General features: G+C 34.3%; 1 protein-coding gene across 1 annotated transcript in view; it reads left to right on the forward strand.

Annotated features, from left to right (window-relative positions):
- Positions 1 to 4,497: 4,497 nt before the first annotated feature.
- Positions 4,498 to 23,096, forward strand: part of CATSPERB (cation channel sperm associated auxiliary subunit beta) — a 114,168-nt gene continuing 95,569 nt past the window's right edge. The window contains 4 exon segments of the mRNA XM_036882176.2: positions 4,498 to 9,598; positions 14,673 to 14,761; positions 16,701 to 16,841; positions 19,815 to 19,875. Coding sequence (XP_036738071.2) covers positions 9,520 to 9,598; positions 14,673 to 14,761; positions 16,701 to 16,841; positions 19,815 to 19,875 — 370 coding nt within the window. The 5' untranslated portion in view covers positions 4,498 to 9,519.

Raw genomic sequence — 23,096 nt, forward strand, 5'->3', positions numbered from 1 at the left:
ATCTTTAAAGAAAAGTCAGTTGTCTTTCTGATGACTTCTTTGTAGGTAATCAGTCCTTTTTTTTTCCATCTGCTTTTAAGTTCTTTTTAGGAGATGAAGATCAAACTAATTAGGAAGCTCTGGAAATCACTATAGATATATTGCTCAGTAATTTTCCTATAGCCATTTTGTTTTAGTCTATTAACCCCAGGAACCAAAGAATCCTTCCCCACCTGTAAAACTTGTTCAGTTTTTCTTTAACTATGATTCTTTCTATCAGTCCTTCATCCTGATAAGTTTTTATTCGCGTTTTCAAAGTTTACTGTCATATGCATTTGTGTCTACTCAGAAATCTTATACTACTGCCACCATACTACATAGCTGCTGACTCTCCATCAAAACCTCCTTCCCCTCTAGATTCAAAGTCAGTAGTCTAGAGTGTAATGAACTGAGATGAAGTGAGCCTATTCAAATTGAATGATGTTAACAGACTAGTAACTATAGAATCTAACAAACGTTAAGTTGCAGAAGACAAACAGATGAATCATGCTTAATGAAGAAGCACTAGAAGTACTGTTGAAGTTAGCAATGAGTTAAGGATGCATTCATCATAATTACCTTAGTTCTGTAGGTACTGGCCATTGCAATTAGACTGAAGTAGAAATAAACAGTAATAATAAAAATTTTAAAAAGAGAGAAACCCAATATTTGCAGAGCCTAGGTATCTGAACAGTGGTAAGTGGTAGGATAATTCACTCAGCTCACTGAGACAAAAAGCACAGAAATAGAGCTTCATATATTCAAACAACAACCACTTAGAAGTAATGGAGAAAAATGTTATACTATTGTGTAGGTTTGGAAAAGACAGAAAGGATATAGCCAGTGTGAAACATGCAAATCTATGAAGAAAACACTCAACAAAAAAGACTTCAAGGAATGTAAAGAAATTTCCATATTTAGATAGGAAAATTCAACATCATAGTATCAATTCTCCTTAAGTTAATCTGACTGACCCCAACAGGAAATTTTTGTTTTTTTGTTTGGAACTGGACAAACTGACTCTGAAAATCTGTGGACAAAGAAGTAACAATTACCAGGAAAATTTTGAAAAGGGAAATTAATGAAAGAGTATTCACTCTACTAAATATAAAAGTATATTCTGCAATAGTGAAAAGAAGATATGAAGGAATTAACAATTCAAAGGAACAGATTAGAAAAACCCAGAAACAGACCCAAATATATATAGCAATTAAATGAAAGTCTTATTCAAAACAATGGAGAAAAAAAGGATTATTCAGTAAATGGTGTTGGGACAACTGAGTAGCCATCTGAAAAAAAAGGTTGGATATTTACTTCACAGATTATATCCAGATTTGCAGATAAAGAAGTCACATTTTTAAAAACCCATTAATTACCAGAAGATAAATGAGGAAATCATTTTACTACAAAAGTTGTACCACCATAGAAAAGTCAAAAGACAAAGGACAGATGGAATTTTTTGTAAGTCATGATAAAGGGCCAGTTCCTTTAACATCAAAAAATGCTTACAAATCAATAAGAAAAAGATCAGCAGTCCAGAAAAACGAGCAAAATCTATGACAGTTCAGGACAGTTCAGATAAAAGACATTATATAACATGAAAAATGTTGATGCAATAACAGTATGGTATTTTTCTACAACATAATAGCACTTGATTAGTGAGGGTGTGGAGGAACTCACACAGGCATGCTGATAGTGAAATGTGTACATTTCCACAACAGCAGTGATGGGCAATTGAATAACAGCAAAATTTTAAAGGCACTTTTCCTTTAACCCAGCAACTTCATTCCCAGAAATTTATCTTATATTTACACATGTGAAATGACTTGTGGATGGGAATTTTCTTTATAATAGAAAAAGATCAGGAACAACTGAAATGTCTCTGAATGGCTGGTTATATAAAATATGGTACATCCACACAATGTTGTAAGAGGCAGCCACTAGAAAAGAATGGGACAAGTATAAGGAAGGGGCTCCAGGATGTATTATTGTTAGGTTCAAAAGTATGGAGCATAACAAGGTACATAGTATGCTACTTTAAGTGAGGGAAATCAGGTGTCAATCTGTATACACAAATATGCACTCACACTCACATACCCTGTGAGCTAAGAAGTATGATTACCCATTTTTTTCAGAAATGGAAACAGAGAGTTAGAAGGGGTGGGTAATTTTCAAAGTAACACAGTTAACAAAGACCCCAGGAATAAGAATCCTGAAAATCTAACTACAGAGTCCCTAGTTTTTACTAATCTATATAGTTAGTCTCCAGTGGGGAGGAAAACATATTTTTTAGAAGCTGCCTAAATGTTCACTTTCTCTTACTTGGAGATATACAAATGTGGTAGTAAATTAAGTAGTACCGGAGGAATAATGAAAAGCAATAGTTTCAGGCTTCAATCAGATCTTGCTTTTGTCTCCCTCTTCAAAGGCATCCTCTTTTTATAGCTTCTGTGTTCTTCCAGTGCTGATTGTATAACTTTGTAAAATATGCTGATTCCTCTATTTCCTGATTTGCCAACCTAAGGTCTGTCATAAGTTCAATTTAAATGTTGGAAACCAGTAAATAGCATTTACATTATATGACTGTATCAGAGTTCAACCAGAGAGGCAGAACCAGTAGGAGATGATATCTACCTACATCTATCTGTCTCTTTCTATATCTATCTATCTATCTACCTACCTACCTACCTATCATCTATATCATCCATCACCTATATAGCTAGCTAGCTATTTGTGTATGTCTGCACATATCTATGTATATCACACATAGAGACATGTATATATGTATGTACATACATACACTAGTTTGCTGATTATAAAGATGAGAATAATGTGCCTTTAGTAACTTCAAGTTTTCCATCTTTTCCATCATACTTTATACTTCATGGGGTTTCTTTCTTACTTTTTTTTCCAGCAGGGACCTTTTGTCACCGTGTTCCAGTGTGGACTGCTCACTCTCTAGGCTTGCTCCCCACACCTTTCACTCTTCTCCTGGATTGACTCCAGTTCTTTCTGGATCCCATTTCTTCTGTTTTGCTCAAGTACATCCTCAAGAAACTTCCCAAGAATGATGCATGGGATATAAATCTATGAGTCCGAATTGTATCAATTAGATTCTGCAGTACAAATAAACTCATAACTTAACGAAAGGGAGTTTAATGGGGTGCTTACAGACTCAAGCAATGGCTGATGAACCAGGCTTAGAAAAGATAAAGACTGGTCAGCTTCAGAGGAGATTACAGCAAAAGTGCTCATCGATCTAGTTTGAAACCTACCTCAAGAAAAGACTCCTACTATTATTGTCAGTCTTTTTGTTGCTCTGCTCATGATTCTCAAGCCAGGAAAGGAGAACCTGATTATTGTCCTGGCTTGAGTCATGTGCTCGCCATTTGGCTATGGAAAGGCAGAGAATCTTGATTAGCAGTCTCACCAGACTACAGGGAGAAGGTAAGTCCCCCAAAGTAAAAGACTATTATCAAGGAGTAGTGGAATAGATACTAAGCAAAATAGAGCATATATCATTATACTTCACCAGGGTAAAAATGTCTATTCTGCTCTTGTACTTTCTTGTGTGATTTATTATAAAATTCTGGGTTGAAAATCATTACTTTTTCCTATAGGTCTTTGAAGGCATTGCTCAATTTCTTCTGTCATCCAATATTGCTGATAGTACTTATGCCAGTCTGACACTTGTCTCTTTCGTGGGAATTTCTCCTGGAAATTTTAAAGACTCTTTATCTTCATCCTGAAATTTCATGAGGTGTGAGCAGATATGAGCCTCTTTTCATTTTTGTTGGCTTTCTGAGGATCCTTTCAGTCTGTATATTTGCCTCTTCGTTTTGCTCTGAGGAGATGTTGGATTTTCTTTGCTCATTGTCTGTATTTGTTACTTACTCTCTAATGCTCTTAGCATTTTCATAATTTCATTTTGTTCTCTTGATAGTTTTCATTCCTTTTCTTCACGACCCTTATTATATTTGTATTCAAAACTATTTTCCTTTGGGCATCTTGACATTTATCTTTATTTCTGAGATTCTTTTCTTTTTTTTTCAGTTCCTGAGTTCTGTCAACTCTCATTTTGCACCTACCTGCTTTTCCTCTGTTTCTAATCCTGAGCTATTTTGAACTAATTATTCAAGGTGATTTTTGTTTTAATGTACGAATTCTTGTTTTAACATTTTAATTCAGGTTAGAGTGTTGTGTTACCATTTTTCATGCTTCATAGTTTTTTTTTTGTCTCTTTCTTGTTTTTGGCAGGGAAAATATTTTCATCTGCTCAAATGTTTCAATTTTCATTTTCTTTTCTAATAGCTTTGTATGATGTTGTCTGACATTTGTGTTCATTTTGAAATGTCATATTTTGTTTTGGACAATCCTGCAGGTAGGAGGAAAGATTTGAGTGTCTATCTAGGTTTCTTAATTCAAAAGCATCCTCTTCTGTTGCATTGGTGAAGTTCAGTATTTTTCAGTAGTAAAAAAGAAAATGAAAAAAAAATAAAGGTAACCTGAAAGAAAGAAAAACCCCAAATAAACAAATAAACAATAAATAAAGACTATGTCCAGATAACTTACAAGAGAAAAAATGGCCACCAAGCATATTTTAAGTGTTTGGTTGTGATAGTACTAAAATATGTAAAACAGTGTGATAGTTTTTTGTTAATCAAATTATTATAGAGTTTATCTAATTCTCCATGATGCATTTTCTGGAAAGCGATTTACCAACATGTACCAAGAGCCTTAAACATATTCATATCCTAAGAAACTATTTTAAAATGCAGGACAAGATTTTTGTTCAGGATTATTCATTACCACATTATTCATAACAGGAAAACACAGGAAAGAGCTGAGTGTCTTATGCTTAAATAAATAGTGTGTAGTTATTTTACATATGTAATTGTGAAAAATTTTAAAGAATACTTGAATTATCTGAGAAAATGGTTAGACTACAAAAACTTAAAGCTATATACAGAAGGATCCTACATGAAATGTATAAAGGTGTAGGCAACAGACTGAATAAATATGTTAAAATGTTAACAGTGTTTATATCTGATCATTGGTTTATGGGTAATTCGTTTCTCTGTTTATTTCTTATATACTTGAATTTTTTCAAGTTTTGCATAATGAGAAATTTTAAAGTCAGAAAAAAATTACAAGAAAAGTCAAAGTTGTCCTTTTTCCAGCCACCCCCTTCTCTTGTCCAAGCCTCCTAACTAGATGCCCAGGGCCTGCCTTGTTTTTCAAGGGGAGGAACGTCTTTCATTCCACTGCTGCAGATGAATGGCCTGTATGGGAGTGCTCTTGGTACTCGCTCCCATTAAAGTGTAATTCATCAGTAACCATGAGGGAGGCAGATGCCTACTCTTACAGGAGAAGAAAGCACAACTAAGCTGTAGAAGCAGCATCAATGGGGACAAATGAGGAAGGGAAGACGCAAAGGTGTTACTGGGGGAAAAGAAGGTGAATGTCACCTACTTCATAATTTTCTTTAGGGCCATCAGTGTGTACCTTCCGCGTTGCTCAGACGTTTTTATTTTGTTCAGTGTGGGAAAAAAGCTTATCAGAGTGTTGCTACAGAGACTGAAAACTGCAGCTTGCTTGCATACAAAAAATTGCCAGCTCCTCTTGTGGGAAATCAGCAACAAAGAGAGGGAGGCCCAGGTTTCTGGAAATTGAGTTTATTAGGAAGAATATTTTGTTGACTTCTGCACATCATTTCAGATTGAGGAGACCTTTCTTCATTAAGTCAAGATCACCAGAAAAGGTAAGAGAGAAATATTTCTTACACAGGCTCCTGCAGGAATAGATTAAACCTAGATACCAGCTATTTTTCATGACATGAATGTGAAACAGGTTCCACATAGCCATGAGTAGAGAGACTTCTGAAGGAAAACGTGAGCGTAAAACAGGTTTTAGTATCATCATTTAAAAAATATGTGTCTATGACTATTCACGAGTGGTTGGGTGCTTAGAAAGCCTGAAAGGCTCAGTCTGGGCTCACTAGTCAAAGACAGCCTGAGGGAGTAAAAAGAACCAGACAAAGGATGTTCACACAACAATGAATCTGGAGAAAAGATGGCACATCATTTGATCTTACTGATTCCCAGGCACACATAGTTCATTTTCTTTGTGCTTTGTGTAATTACTTATCTGTGTACCTTGTCAATAAGGTGGTCTCTGTTTTTTTAGAAGTTCCATTTTCCTTCAAGACACAGATATGAAGCTCTCTTTGACAGATTGTCCTCTCTTAAACTTCAGGTCTGTAGTTGGCATTTCCTTTTAGCATTTATGTTTTCCCCCAAGCATTCAATAATCCCAGGATGATTGAAGTATTTTATAGGAAGTCACATATGGGTTTCTGAACCTTTTTAGATGGGTGTAGTAAAGATGATAGGTTTGGAGAAACTCTACCTCTCATAGATTTTTAAAGAAAATGACCTTTGGTACCCCCAAAGAGGCAGTTAAGCAGAAATTCCAACTGCCGGCCCTTTAGATTTTCTAAGCATGCTTCTGGACTTCCTAGCAGGTGATTGGCTGCTGCCAAAGTTAACTGGCCTACTGAACCAGTAAACTGAAAACTCAACTCCTCATTTTCAATCTTCTTTCTCAGTCTACGTGGAAGAAAGCTTAGGAAAACACAAAAAAGAAAATTGCAACTTGTTGGACATCCTGTTAGGAGGGAATTGCAGTAAGAAATATTAAAATAAGCGCCTTATTATAGTATGAATTTACAATATCATCACTATTTCATAGTGGAGTAACTCAAATGAGCCAGAAGCTGGAAGAGGCAGGTTCCTTCTCTGGGGCAATTCCCAATTTGGTGTTAGAGAAGAGGAAATGCCCAGATATGTGACTTACATTATGTAAAACTCTTAAGTGGGAATGAAAACTGGGGGTACTTTGCTAACAGGAGGAGTAGGGAGTGGGAGAAGAAGTGGCTTTAATACGTAGGATATGGGTCAGAACTAGTTTTATCAAGTGGTTATTCTGGGCAAACTAGCTGTTAGAGGTTTTAAGTATATTCATGTAATTCTCACAACCACCCTGTGAAGTGGCTATTATCCCTATTTTACTGAATAGAAGAAGTACCTTTCCAAAGATCAAACATTTTAGTGGACAGAATGGATCTTAGGCCAAAGTCTATGCTTTTTCTCCAACATGAGATAATTGTTGAAAGAAGGTAGTACCAAACTGAGAACAGTTGTAATATTGAAGAATGAGTAGCAGACTAACAAATGCCTGGTGCAGAATTAGGAAGTGTACATTGGCAGTTTGGGTGAGAGGTGAAATCTAATCATGTCCTTGATAGAGTCATGTTTTTAAATTTTCCTTCTGGGGCATCTTTGTATGCTTACTCATCTACTGAATTAGGAGACTTTGGTTCTAAGATCATCTCTGTCACGAGCTACTAATGGACTTTGGACATGTTACTTAATGTCCCTTATATCAGTTCTAAAGTACATACCATCTCTAAATTAAAAAAAAAAAAAGAACAAATATAGGCTGAATTACTAGAATTAGGGGATGGGCAGCTAATAGCAAAGCCGTAGAGAGCCCAGAGACGGCTCCTTAACTGTCTCTCCCTTGAATTATGCTCTCTCAGGTTTCTTTTCCTTAAAGAAAACATTGAAAGCCTTTTAAAGTAGGTTTTTAGTTTTTTGGTCAAACATGGATACAACCAAATAGATACAACTACTCAAATGAAATTAGAGATCTTTTTATATTTATTTGAGAGAACTGAGTTGGAACAACTTTGAGGATAACTTAATAATAGCTCATCCAAACTGGAGCCCTGGAGCATACCACATTTCAGTTTTCCAGGGAGGAGCAAAACTGAGGAGTTCTGGTAATGGTGGTAGGTCATTTAGTGTGAATGTTAAGCCAAATAATACAAGATGTTCCTGGTAAGGGCACTATTTTCAAAGTTTCACGGTGATAAGTTATCCATTTAATGTTAGGTTCATTCTTACAGAGAAAGTATAATTCAGCATAGCACCATGCTGATACAGTTTTGATGTACTCTTTGTTTCATCTTAGCCTTGTGAAAACAAGTTATTTTCTCAGATAACCAAAAAAAAAATGCACTCAAAGAAAAAAAAGCAGTTGTCCCTTAATCCACATGATAAATATGATGACTTTAAAAATCCAACAAATGTTTTAGCTTTTATTGTCAATTAAATGTATTGAACCAAGCAAATCAATTTTGAGGGAGGAAAAAAACATTAGTTAAATTGAATTTACTCAGCAGTTGTCAGAAATGACACAGGGTCTGGATTTTGCTCTACCTGCAGCTGGTAAGTCAGTCAGTTACTGTTTCTTGGATGCAGGCAAAAGACACAAGACTGCTAGGTCAGAGACAAAGGACTTTATCATTCACAGCAAAAATGGTAGCCAGAGAGTCAGCAAGATGCTCTTTCTCATTCCCCTGTCCTCCTACCTGCAAATCCCATGGAGAAGATATCCATCATGCAAGCTGCATTAGTTTATTAGGGCTACTGTGACAAAATGTTACAGGCTGGGTGGCTTAAAGAACAGAAATTTATTGACTCAGTTTTGGAAGCTTGAAGTCTAAGATCAAGGTGTTGGCTGGGTTGGATCCCTCTGTGAGCTGAGAGGGGAGGATCTGTTATTGGTCTCTTTTCCTGGCTTGTAGGTAGATGGCCATCTTCTCCCTGCATCTTCACATCATCTCCTCTGTGTGTGTGCCTGTGTCTAAATTTCCTCTTCTTACAAGGATACCAGTCATTTTGGATCAGGGTCCACCCTAATGATCTTATTTTAACTTAATCACTTCTGTAAAGACCTTGTCTCCAAATAATATGATCACGTTCTGAGGTATATGCGGGTTAGGACTTCATCGTGAATTTCGGTGGAACACTATTCAGCTTCTACCAGATGCGTGGTTACACATCTAGTAGGGTGCATTACAGTGGAGGAACACTGAGCTTGGGTGACGCATCATGGAAACAAGCCTGCTCTTGTTCAGAGGGGATATTACCTCATCCTTCAAGGTTGCTTGCTGAAAACACAATTCCGAGAAAAGACCTGGGTAAAGAGCGTCAGGGCCTTGCGTTCTTGGCACACAGCAAGAACATGCAGGGATGTATGGGACCCATGTGGACTGTCTGTCTCAAAGCAATGCAGTTAAAATCTCAGATCAGGGAGCAACTGTGACAGCATCACTCTTTACCAACTCGGGTTCTGTTGTACACAGCTGTAGAATCCATCACACCTCTCCAATAGTCTTCTACACTGGAGGAAAGCCTCAGCCACAGCTCTTTAGTTTGCAATAATTATATTTATAAATATCTTTATAATACCAGTCAGGAAGTAAGTGTGCAGCTTAGTCAACTATTATGTTGTCTACTTTTGTCAACATAATGGGAAATATATTTAACTTAGAGGAATAGATGATTTCTTTACTGTGTAGTTGTTTATAGAAAAAAGTACTCAAAAACATGTTCAGAGTAATTGAATGGAAATAACTCTTATTTCTTTCAATAGATGGACTTGCCACTTACATATGTTATAATTTTATTTTGGAACATATTTGATTTTTCACCAGGAAAAATATATTATAAAGGTAAGTTTCAGATTCTCTTACTCTCTATTTTCTTCTTAGGAGTCCCCCTTTATATTTCTTCCTCATTAACAGATAAAATTATTTTCTTTTAGTACTTCTTTGCCTTATCTTCCCATTTTTCCTATGTATTATCTATAGTACTCTGGTCCAGAGATTTCTGATAATATCATTGTGAATCTATTGTTATTAAATTGTATACATAGAGTTTTCTTTGGTGATGGTGTCTCAAAATTTATAAATCATGGACTATTTCAAGTTAAGGAGCATTTTCTATTTGTCAAATTTTAATTAGTTGAATAGATCTTTTTTATTTTTCCTCTTTGAATGGTATGAACTATAAACTGAATTAAAATTGAAGAGAATTTTCTGAAAGTAATAGGTGGATTAAATTAATCAGTAGGACTTTTATTGTGGTAAAATTTTGTAAAAGGGATAAGACTATCTCCCCTTCTATAGATTATTTAGATTTTATATCATCTTGGACTGGATCTACTAGAACATAGTAGGTACTCAATAAGAAAATTGTTGACTGAATAATGGAAAGGTGGATTCAGGCCATCTTCTGTTCAAAGGTGTGTTGCAAAATTGCTTGAGTTCTGGGATGACCCAGTGCCAGTTCCTATATCCTATATTCCTTTATTCTACTAGAAAATATATGTCACATGCATGGATAAAATCTAAGGTTGGAAAGTCACAGGCAAAGTTATGAGATTTCAGAGGAGGGAGAGTTTACTTTCACCTGGAGTGGGAGGTGTCAAGGAAGGCTTTGTACAAAAGATAGTCAATTTTGCTATTAAAAAAGTGGGTGATATTTGCCTATGCATGCATGGGGAAATGTATTCTACAAAGACAACATCAAGGGAAGTGGTGAATAAAGTCATGGAGGTAGGAAACCATATAATGTGAGGGGAGCAGTAAATAGTTCAGTTTGACTAGAATCAAGGTATAGAAGTAAAATATTTTGGAAAGATAGGAAACTGGCTTGTATCAAGGAGGTACTTGACAGCTAGGCTAAAAATTTGGGCTTTAGTCTATATTCATTGGGAAACCATTTAAAATGACTGGGTAGGGGAGTACCATACCATAACTATGGTTTAGGGAGATCAATATGGCAGAATTATGTAAAATGAATTGTGATAGGGAGAAGTAGGAAGTAGAGAGAATCACAGTAGTTTACATCAGATCTTCAGTCATGAAGTTAACTTTTTTTGTCATGTATTATATCAGCAAAAATATGTGGAGCTTACTTCTCCAATATTTGCATATTTATTTTAAAATTATGTACTTGTACTGCTGTACTAATATATTGTACACCTTAGAAACCTATATAAAATTAAAAGCAGGTGAGAAAAGATTAAATAATATTTTTAAATTATTATAAAGTATACTTATCAATATCACAAAACTCCTTGCTCTAATTAAAAATTTTTTTTTACCAGTTTTAAGATCTTCACTGGGAACAATGTGATTTGAATATATGTTTTAAAATCTTGGAATGAAACTTTATAGGTTTGGATATCTGGTTCTAATTAAATTTGTTTTGATATTTGACTTTAATTGACTTAAAGTCAAAAATGCACTTCACAAATTTATGTATATCTAAATGGATAAGTGCATGTTGGCTTAACCAAGTAATCCTGATACTCATCTTTCAATCCCATCTATGAACTTTGTAAAGATATGTATTGAAAAAATTCTAGTAAATTTCCATCTTTCTGTATGTCAATCAATATTTTTCATTTTAAACAAATGATTTCCAATTTCATTAACATTCTTCATTTGAAAGATTTAAATCAAGTAAAAAATCTGTTTTCAAGTTTTTAAAGTGTGTTAGATATGACAGTGTTTATAGGTGATGTATTTATCAGATTTCTGGCAACAGATTCACATAATAAAGGAAACATTTCCTACTGCCTATATCCTCTCTGGATCCAATTATGTGACATTGACTTTCAATCTCTGAGCACTTGTCTGGGTCCTTCAGAGCCTCCTTCCTTCCATTAATTACCAGGAATCTCTTATCTACAGTTCTAACAAGGGAAAAAACTTCTCGTATCCCAAGTGATCATTGAGTTCTTCATCAGAAATTTGATGATTGATTCTTTCATCTTAAAAATCCATCTGTGCTTTCAAATTCTTTCTGCTGAGATCCAGTTGCCATTCAGAGAGACCTTTGAGGATAGGATCCTAGATGACTTGATGTTAGTTAAGTAGCCCACAGGAAGCCCCAGAAAATTTGGGCTGTGCAGGTCTCCCAACATAGCCACCTCCTTCCCATCAAACCATCTCCCATCCTCTCCACAAAATCATTTCTTGCCTTTCTCCAAGCAGGAGTATAAGTTCATACCCCAAATTAGAGAAATACATGTTACATTTTTGAGTGGTTCCATCAAAGCCTCTTTTCTCAGACTCAAGATAAGGAGAAGGAAGGAATAAAGGATTATGGGAATATGGCAGCAATCTGTCTCCCACCTAAACAATAATTGAACTGGAAGAATATGTCTGATGTAACTATATTTGAACTTTGAAATCTATTGATGGCTTACAACTTCCAGGGGAAGGGTAAGTAAACTGCATTAATTTTAGTCATTATCAACTTGTAACACGGTAGAATTTACCCATCAACTGCCCTCACCCCTGTGGTGGGCATCTGTGCATGTGTTCTTGGAGCAGAAACACATGGCTGTGGAAGCTAGGATGGACAAAAAGGATCCTGTCTTCCAAGCATCAGGAATCTGCACTTTGATTGCTAGTTGCTGCTTCTGATCACAGAGGTGAGTCAAAGAGGAAGGCTGCCATTGTTGTCAATTTCCCCAACAACCTCACATTGTTGCAAGCCCCTCTCCCTCTGCTGAAGTGATTTTTTCAGGGGACTTAAAGGGCCAGTACCCTTTCTCCCCTTTCATTTTCCCCTTTTGGGAACCAGACATTAAAAACTAGGGCATTCAAAAACAACTCTGTATAGGGTAAACTTGAAAGTGACCACACATGCCCAGGGAAAGACACAGGCTCACAAAAGATCTGAGAAGACCCTAAGTTTATACCTTGGGCTGAACCTCAGCCTGAAAACAGCCTACAGCAATCAAAAAATAACAAAAAAAGTAAACCCTGGGAAATGGAAGAATCTGATTTCCAGAGTTACCACACTATTAGATTCAAGTGTCTGGTTTTCAACAACAAAAAAACCCATAAGGCATACAAATAAACAGGAAAGTATGGTCCATACAAAGGAAAAAATAAACAGAAAATGTCCCTGAAAAAGATCTGGTGGCAGTCTTGCTAGACAAATACTTTAAAACAACCATCTTTCTTAAAAACAACTAAAGGAAGGTGTGGAGAAGGTCAAGAAAATAATGTATGAACAAAATTGAAATATCAATAAAGAGAAAGAAAACCTAAAAGGAAACCGAAAAGGACTGCAGGAGCTGAAAAGTACAGTAACTGGAAAATTCATGAGAGATTCAAAGACAGATTTGAGCAGGCAAACTAAAGAATGGGTGAACTTGAAGATAGAACAATGTAAATTATCAAGTATGAGGAATAGAAAGAAAACGGATTGAAGAAAAGTAAACAGAAGAGTAAGAGACCTGTGGGACACCGTCAAGTAGACCAACATACATATGGGAGTAACAGAAGGAGAAGAGAGAGAGAAAGGGACAGAGATAATATTTGAAGAAATAATGGCTGAAAACTTCCCAAATTTGATGAAAGACATGAATATAAATATCTAATAAGCTCAATGAATTCCATGTAAGATGAATTTGGAGACTAACACCAAAACACATTATAATCAGGCTTTCAAAAAACAGAGAGAATCTTGAAAGCAGTAGGGGAGAAGTGAGTCATCCAAGAGTGAGGAAGAAATTAAAACATTTCCAGATAAAAGTTGAAGGAGTTTATGACCACTAGACCTGCTCTGCAAAAAAATGCTCAAGGGAGTTCTGCAAGGTGAAATGAAAGGACACTGACAGTAGCTTGAAGCCATATGGAGAAGTAAAGATCTCAATAAAGGTAAATACATGAGCAGTTATAAAATACTAGTATTATTTTAATGATGGATTGTAACTCCACTTTTTATTTCCTATGGGATTTATGAAACTAACACATTAAAAAAAAAACTAATGTAAAAGCTAGTATTACCTAATCTTATTTCTACATAATTTAAAAGACTAATGCATTTAAAATAACTATTAGTTTATGTATTGGGGCACACAATGTATAAATATATAATTTTGTAACATCAACAACTTAAACGGGATAGGGACAGAGCTGTAAAGGAGCACAGTTTTCGTATGTTCTTGGAGTTAAGCAGCTGTATATTCAAATTAGAACATTTACCTTTAGGATGTTAAATGTAATGCCCACAGAAAAATTAGCTGTAGAATATACACAAAAGAAAATTAGAAAGGAATTTAAATGTTTCACGACAAAAAAAAATCAACTAAATACAAAAGAAGGCAGTAATGCAGGAAATGAGGGGGTAAAAGTTGAAGGCATATAGACAACTAACAGGAAAATGGCAGCAGTAAGTCTCTCCTTATCAGTAATTACTTTAATTGTAATTAAACTCTCCAGTCAAAAATGAAGATTGGCAGAATAAATAACAGCACATGATCCAACTCTATGTTGTCCACAAGAGATTCATTTATACCAATATAGGAAGGGATCTTCCTTGCAGTCTCCCTGTTTGAAAGAGGAGTCACCTTCATATCAATAGCTCTCTATTAAAACATAAATTCTCTCCCCAGTCTCCAACTCCTGTTCCTTCTATATGTCCGCCATGGTTGAGGGGTTTGAGTCAAGAACTGGCAACCTTTGAAAAATTTCATCGTGGCCTAGCATGTGACACATTTTATTTTAGTGTTCAGTCAAACCTTCCTTTTTAGTGTCCTGATACTGTATCTTTAAAATGAAAAATGGTGGAAATTTGAATCTTCTCCGGAGTAAGGTGAATTTAAAATATACAATTATAATTTTTATTCTTTAAAAATATTTTCTGGTTTTGAAAATATTTCTTTTAGTGGAAATTCTTCTATTGGTGGCCTAAAATATATATATTTTTTGTATTATCTAGGTGATAAGGAGAAACACTTTGGTTGTGCTACCCAAGGATTCCCCCAAAATAATGAAATAATAAAGTTGTATCGTTCTTCAGATGACTTGGTAAGGACCACTAATAGCATATGTTGCAACCACTCACATTACTTTTAACTCCATATGTAAAACCAGTAGCACTGCACTCTTCAAATACCTTCTACTATGTTCAGACTTCTATATAAATAATAACCATTTCTCTCCTTTCTATTCCATTCCACTTGAATCAGGTAAAAATATCTCATTAGTTATTGAACAGCCTGGGTGATTTCGCTTTGTTTTTTAAAAAAACTTTCCTTTTTAAAAGTTTGGCTGCAATGATCCTCATTTTTTTTTTATGGGTATGATTTAGCCTTTTGAAGTTTGACAGATGTAGTCTATTAGAGGAAAAAGAGTTACCTCACATGGCCTTGAGAAAGAATCTTTCCCTTTTATAACAAGTACCACATTGCAGTTGTCATTCTGGGTAAAAAATGATTTGATTCTTTTGATTCAAATAATGGCTTTAAACACACACACACAGACACACATACCCCCCAAATAAAATAAAATGTACAGTTAAGATTGCCATGCAGCAAATGCTAACAAAAACATGTTTATAAGAAATGCACAGATTGTCTAAAAATCTATGATAAATATAATAAAAACAAAGAAAAGCACCCTATGAGGACAAAAGCATTTATCCCAAAGTCTGCTTTGACTCAATTCCCAGTTGCTTCTTGATATGCCAAACATATTTATTTTTTTATTTACAACTTGTTTAAAGTGTATTCCCTTTGAATCAAAAAATTTGATTTTTAGAAATTGAATTTTGGAAATTTTCCATGGATAAAGAGTGGGCTTTAGAGGAAGAGAGACCTACAAAACTGGCATCAGTTGTTGGTCCGGCCATGTATGGTCTGTGTGCCCTGGAGTGGGTTACTGAACCATTCTGATCTTCACTTTTGTCTTCTTAAAAAGGGAATCATAACCTACTTTGGGATAGTTGTGATGTAATAGTGCCAGAAGCAGTATTAGTAGAAATAATAGCTAACATTTTTAAAGTGTTTATGTGTGCCAGGATTTTTTAGTGTTTTCTGTTGATTATGACATTTATTGTGTAAGATAAGTACTGTAGAGGAATACTGAACCTATTCTTTTAGATTCAGTGCTGGGGCCTGTAAAATAAGCTGACAGACAAATTAACAAGGGGAAAAAACAGTTCATTTACACATGCAAAGTGTATACTCGTGGGAGAACTCAGTGATGAGTAACTTAAAGGGGTGGTTAGTTTTTATGTGCCATATTGACAAAGGGCAATAAATCGTAGAGAAATGACAAGCCAAAGGAACACGGGTTTGGGTTCATCTTCTTTCTAATTCTCACCAAAATGTAGGTTCCAAAAGGGCAGGAATTTTTGTCTGTTTTGTTTACTTCTGTTTTCCCCAGCACCTATAAACTGCCTGATTCATAGTAAGATCTTGGTAAATATTTTTGGAATGCATATGTTTTTATAATTAGGGAAACTGAAACTCAGGTAACTTGCCCAAACTCATTTAACTAGTAGGTGAACTAACTGAGATAAAGCTCTTAATTGGTTTTTAGTAAAATCCACCATTTGTGATTGCTACATTTTCATATACCTCCTCAAAATTGGGGATCCAATAGAATGCAATAAAATGACTTTTGCTTTATACATTTTATTTTTTTTATTTAGACACAAAATAATGATTTTAATAAAATAGGAATTTCTACCTGTGGCACATGTGGCTTTGATTCTAGGTTTATAATATGTAACAGCTTTATGACCATTTCTATGAGAGAAAAGATTATTGTAAAGATGAATTGAAGACTGTTAATTAGGTCTGAAAGAGTACTTTTCAAAATATTTTTTTTCCCCTCGTTTAGACTGGAGTTACTAAAGATAAGAGTCTTTTGCAGCATCTCCTTTTTAAAGATTTCTCCTCACTTTTAAGTTAATGTATGCTTCTCTCCATCAAATTGTCATTTTTCTCCTTCTTTCCTAAAGAAAATCCAGTGTTTTTTACATCATGAAGGTGAGCTTACTTCAAAGGAATTTCTAAGTGTGTTCACATCAAGAGGCCTCGCTCCCAGTTTGAGAATCATAAACAGTACATATACTGGTGTCTTCCAGTTTAATTTGACCTTGGTAATTACATTTTACTTTAGTCTTATTTTGTAAATACATTTAAAAATTATAAAAATTACATTTTATTTTATTCTGAAGCATACTCTTCCTTATAGGATGTGTTTTTAGAAAATAGCAGTTCCAGTAATATTGTATCTATAAATGTTTTAAACCCAACAATATAGTGTTATGCTTTTTGCTTTAAACAGTCATATTTTTTAATTAAGAGAAGATAAAATACATATTTTTTATTGCCTACATATTTACTATTTCCGCTGCTCTTCATTCTTTTCTGTAGATAGAAGTTGCCATGGGGTGTTATATTCCTTCAGCTTGAATAACTTCTTTTAGCATTTCTTACAGTGCAAGTCGGCTGGCAATGAATTCTTTGGGAGCTTTTTTCCCCTTGAAAATGTCTTTATTTCACCTTCATTTTTTGGGGGTAAAAACTTTATTAAGATAATTTACAAAGCATATACATCACCGGCTTAAAGTGTATAACTAAATGGTTTTTAGTGCATTCATAGAGTGTGCAGCCACCACTACTATCTAATTTTAGAACATTTTCATCACCCCAGAAAGGAAGCCTGTACCCATTAACAGTCACTTCTTAGCCCATCCTCTACTCCCCCACCTTAAGCAACCACTTATCTACTTTCTGTCTCTGTAGATTTGCTTATTCTGAACATTTCATGTAAATGAAATCACATACTGTATAGTCTTTTATGACTGGCTTCTTTCAGTTAGCATAATGTGCTTGATGTTCAGGTGTCAGTACTTTATTTCTTTTTATTGTCAAGAAATATTCCATTGTTATCAGTACCACATTTTGTTTATTGGTTCATCAGTTTGATGTACATTTGGATTGTTTCCATTTTTTGGCTATTATGAATAATGCTGTTATGAACATTCTTGTACAACTTTTTGTGTGGAAATAAGGTTTTTATTTCTCTTGGGTATATCTAGAAAACGGAATTGCTAGGTCATATGGTAACTCTATGTTGAACTTTTTGAGGAACTGTCAGACTGTTTTTCCAAAGAGGTGGTACTATTTCCACCAGTAGCATATTAGGGTTCAAATTTCTCCACATCCTCACTGACACTTGTTATTGTCTGTCTTTGTTGTTATAACCATCCCAGTGGGTGTGAAGGCCTACCTCATTATGGTTTTGATTTGCATTTTCCTAATAATGAATGATGTTGGGAATCTTTTTGTGTGTTTATTGGCCATTTGAATATTTTCTATGTGGAGTTATCTCTTTAGATTCTTTGCCCATTTTTAATTGGGTTGTCTTTTTATTATTGAGTTATGAAAGTACTTTATATATTCTCAATAAAGTCTTTATCAGATATTTGACTTCCAAATATTTTCCCCACTCTGTCATTGTCTTTTCACTTTCTTGATAGTGTCCTTTGATAAACCATAGTTTTTTAATGAAGTTTTATGTATCTATTTTTTTGTTGTTACTTGTTCTTCTGGTGTCATATGTAGGAAACCATTGCCTAGTTCAAGGTCACAGATATTTACCACTATGTTTTTTCGAAGAGGTTCATAGTTTTACCTTTTACATTTAGGTCTTTGATTCATTTTTATTTCATTTTTGTGTGTGGTGTGAGGTAGGGGTCCAAATTCATCGTTTGGCATGTGGATATGGAGCTGTCCTAGTACCATTTCGTTGATAACATTATTCTTTCCCTATTGAATTGTTTTGCCAGTTTTGTGCAAATCAACTGACTATAAATGTGAGGGCACATTTCTGGATTCTCAATTCTATAGCATTGACCTATACATCTATCCTTATGCCAGTATCTTGTTGTCTTGTCACTGTTGCTTTGTAGTAAGGTTTGCCATCGAGAAGCATGAGTCCTCCAATTTTGTTATTTGGTTGTTTTTCTCTTAGCCTAGCCTCCATATGAATATTGCTAGTTTCCATATGATTGTAGGAGATGTTTGTCAGTTTTTACAAAGAATCCAGCTGTAATTCTGATAGGAATTGTACTGAGTCTGTAGATCTGTTTGGGGGGTATTGCCATTTCAATAACGTTAGCTCTTCCAATACATGAATATGAGGTATCTTTCCATTTAGTTAGATTTTCTTTAATTTCAAAAACATTTTGTAGTTTTCAGATACTATTTTATACTTCTTTCGTTAAATTTATTCCTAATATTTTATTCTTTTTAATACTATGTAAAGGGAATTACTTTCTTAATCTCATTTCCAGATTACTCTTTGCAAGAATATAGAAATACAATTAATTTTTATATATTGATCTTGTATCTCATTTATGAATTCTAATAGGTTTTTAGTAATCACTTTAATTTTTGAATAATAGTTTTGTCAAATAAAGAATTTCTGGTTAACTTCATTTCTTTTCAGAATTTTGCATATTTCATTCTGCATTTTTAATATGTTGACACCATTGTTTCTGAATGAGAAATCAGCTGTTAATTTTATTATTGTCCCCTGTATGTAATGTGTCATTTTCCTTTGATGCTTTTAATATTTTCTCTTTGCCGCCTCTGTACTTGTGTTGTTCAAGCATTTGGGAAGAGTTTATATTTACCTCTTAGAATACCATTCTTGCAGTCCCTTGCTCCTGAGATTTTCCTTTCAAATTCCCCCAATTCTCTGTCAACAGCAGCCTCTGTTCTCTGACACATCAAGCCACTAATGCTTCAGCTTTGTACTACCTGAGCTCAGTGTATGGCATTCCACTTTGTGACTATATTATATGCAACTGATGAACATTTTAGTTATTTCCAATCTTCTTCTATTACAAATAATGGTGAAAAATATCCTTGAACACATTTTTGTCACACATAAGTGAGTAAAATGTAGGATAAAATTCCTGAGTGAAATTACTGGGTAGAGTGTATATGCATTGGATATTTTTGTTTAATTTTCTTTTTTAAATGATAGGATAGAATATGCCAAAATAAGTGTTGCTATTAACAATGTAAAATGCTGTTTTCTGATGTCTTCTTTATTCAAGTTCAGAGATCAGATTTACTGGTTGATTGATATTCCCAGAGAAAACATTACAAAAAATACAGGTAAGAGTGATATGAATTAATTCTTTTACTTATAGGCCTGGATTGCCAAATTTAGCAAATACAAAACATTTATTAGGTCAAAAAATTATTTGGTATCCCATGTAAATATCTCATGTAGTATTTGGGATATACCTATTAAAATTATTTGTGGTTCATCTGAAATTCAAATTTAACAGGGGTTCCTGTATTTTATCTGGCAATTGTATTATACATAGAGTGTTCTGACATGCATGACATTTATATTATTCTTTATTTCAAGTTAACTCTTTTCTACAATTTGAAATTTGTAGTATGAGAAATTCAGGTACCAATGAACTTTACTGAAATGGAATTGTTCATCTTAAAATGTTATAGGCTATAATATGGAATGCATTATTTTACTTTGTAATCTACTGTTAAATATTATGTGACAGCCTAACTTTATGCTAATGCAAATACCCAAATAGAAAGAGGAGGAAAGTCAAATTCTAGCAGTTGTGAGTACTGAGCTAGTAGATCTTCAGGCATGAGATGTATTCCCATAGCTTAAAAAAGATGGGAGGCATTTTTATTTTAATATGGTAGGTGAAGGAAACAGAAACCAACTTGACTTCACTTAAGGAAAAAGAAGTTTGTTTCTATCACTGAACCCAAACATAAAATGCAGCTAGATAATAGGAAGGAATTAGAAGAAACGGAAAACCAAGAAGAACCCAGAGAATATTTTCATTCTGTGTCTCTTCATGACATTTTCTGTAAATCTTCATTTATTTTATTTTTTTGTAGACTAAGCTGCCTCACTGCAGTCATATATATATATTTCCTAGGGGCCAGCCCAATTGCAAACTCACAGGGCAGTATCTTCATTTGGCCTAGTGTTGATCCAGTATCCACTTTTGTGTCAATCAAATGTGGCAGGTGATGGGGGAATCAGACAGGCCAACCCCTCTAGGTATGGGAGTAAGGAAAGGCCGTATGAAATTGTGTGTCCTATAGAGTAAAGAGTGGACAGAAGTTGAGAGTAAGGAAGAAATGATAGAAAAGACTGTATATAAGGGAATATCAAAGATAAATTCTGCAAAGGAAGCCCCAGTGTTGTAACATCTGATATAGATTATATCACTCTTTTCATCTTCTATTCATCTCAGTTTTTCAAATTAATCTAATGGGAGATTTTGGTGATATTTTTCAAAAAATTCATTCTGAAAATTGCATTCCTTTTTAGAAATCTTACTTCTCCTCAATATAATGATGAATTTTTCTAGCTACTTGGCATAATATTGACATTAGTTTGATAGATAAAGAAGTGAAGATAACTTGTTATTCTAAGTTCTTCTTTTTTTCTATTTATAAACTTTAATTTCAGAAATGCAATGATTCTAAGGTCACCCAGACAGGAATAAAGGTGATCTGAGAACTTAAGTACTTTATGGAAAGTGATCAAATGAGCTCTGGCTATCCAGACACAACTCCCTGTGGTACATAAAAAAGAAATATACTTGAGTTTGTAATGTAATAGGAGAGGATGGTCTAATATTAGTAATATGCTAGAAATCAGGAAAAAATGTTGAGGGAAAATATTTGCTCATTCAGTTTGCTTCTTAATCATATCTTACTAATTTTCATGTCATGAATTTGAATATTATATGTATGTAAAATCTTGGGAAGGGTAATCTGGCTAACATCAACAACAAAGGTGACCAAAGAGTCATCATAGTAGTAGTGAGAATTAGCAGGTAGCATTTATTGAATTCTTATTATATTTCAGCACCACTCTAAACACTTTGCCTATATTAACTGTTTATTCCTCAGTATGTGGTAGGTACTAATTTTATCTCTATTTTAAAATGATTTAACTGAGGCTCATGGAGCTGTGTGGAGATCTAGTGATAGCTGGAAAGTGTTGAAGGCAGTTTCAAAGTTTGAACTGCATAAAACTACTTAAAGTAAAAAAAGAGTTCCTCTTCGATATACACTTTGTAATTTGTTCTTTTTCCATTTTAAAATAGGTATGATTTACATTTGGTATAATATACCCTTGTCAGTGCGCACTTCTGTAAGTTTGCACAAATGTATACAATCGTGTTGATCACCATGATCAAGCTCTAGAACAGCTCCATCACCCAGTGAAATTACCCCATCTACAGGCGGCCTCTCCCAGTCTCCACCAAGGGTCTGAATTCTGTTCCTAGTTTTGCCCATTCTAGAGTCATATAAATGGAATCATGGAACATGGAACCTTTTGAGTCTGGCTTCTTTTACTTAGAAAGATTCATTTGAGATTCATCTATGTTGTAGTTTCTTCCGTTTTCTTATTGGGTAGTATTCTATATGGATGTACCATTGTTAATTTTGTTGACAGGCATTTAGATTTTTCATTTTTGGGCAATTATGAATAAATCTGCTAAAAGCATTCTCAGATATGGTTCATGTGAACATAAATTTCAGTTGCACTTGGCTAATACCGAGTAGTAGGACTACTGTGTTATATGGTTAGCATAAGTTTATAAGAAATGGTCAAATTGTTTTCCATAGTAGCTGTATCATTTTACATTCTCACTACCAGATATCTGGACCCATGCCAGCACTTAGTATATATATAAGTGTGTGTATGTATATATGTAAAATATGCTTTATTTTTTAAAGTATGTGTGTGTGTGTATATATATACATATTTATATATGTATATATATATATATCACTCCTTTTTAAAAAATCTAACTTAAATCTCATCAGTATTATGATGGATTGTTCTAGCTACTTGGCTTAATACTGACATTAGTGGTGTATAGTGGCATTTAATGGTATTAATTTGCATTTTCCTTAACTAATGACATTGAGCATCTTTTTTGTGTGTGCTTATTTGCCATCTGGTGAATTACCTATCAAATCCTTTGCAAGTTCATTTTATATTCTGGATACAAGTCCCTTATCAAATATATGATTTGCAAATATTTTCTCATAGTCTATGGCTTATATTTTTCATCTCTTAAGAATGTCTCTTGAAGATCAGAGTTTTTTATTTAGATATAATCTAATTTATCAGTTTTTGTTTTATGGATTATACTTTCGACATCATAGCTAAGAAATCTTTGCCTAACCTAGGTTCACAAAGATTTTGCCCTATATTTACTTCTGGCAGTTTATTGTTCTACATTTTGTATTTAGGTCTATGACTCAATTCGACATAATTTTGGTATATTATATGGACTGAGATTAATTTTTTTGGAATATGGATATCC

The sequence above is a fragment of the Manis pentadactyla genome, chromosome 11, assembly GCF_030020395.1.
Source record: "Manis pentadactyla isolate mManPen7 chromosome 11, mManPen7.hap1, whole genome shotgun sequence".
In the NCBI taxonomy this organism is placed as follows: domain Eukaryota; kingdom Metazoa; phylum Chordata; class Mammalia; order Pholidota; family Manidae; genus Manis; species Manis pentadactyla.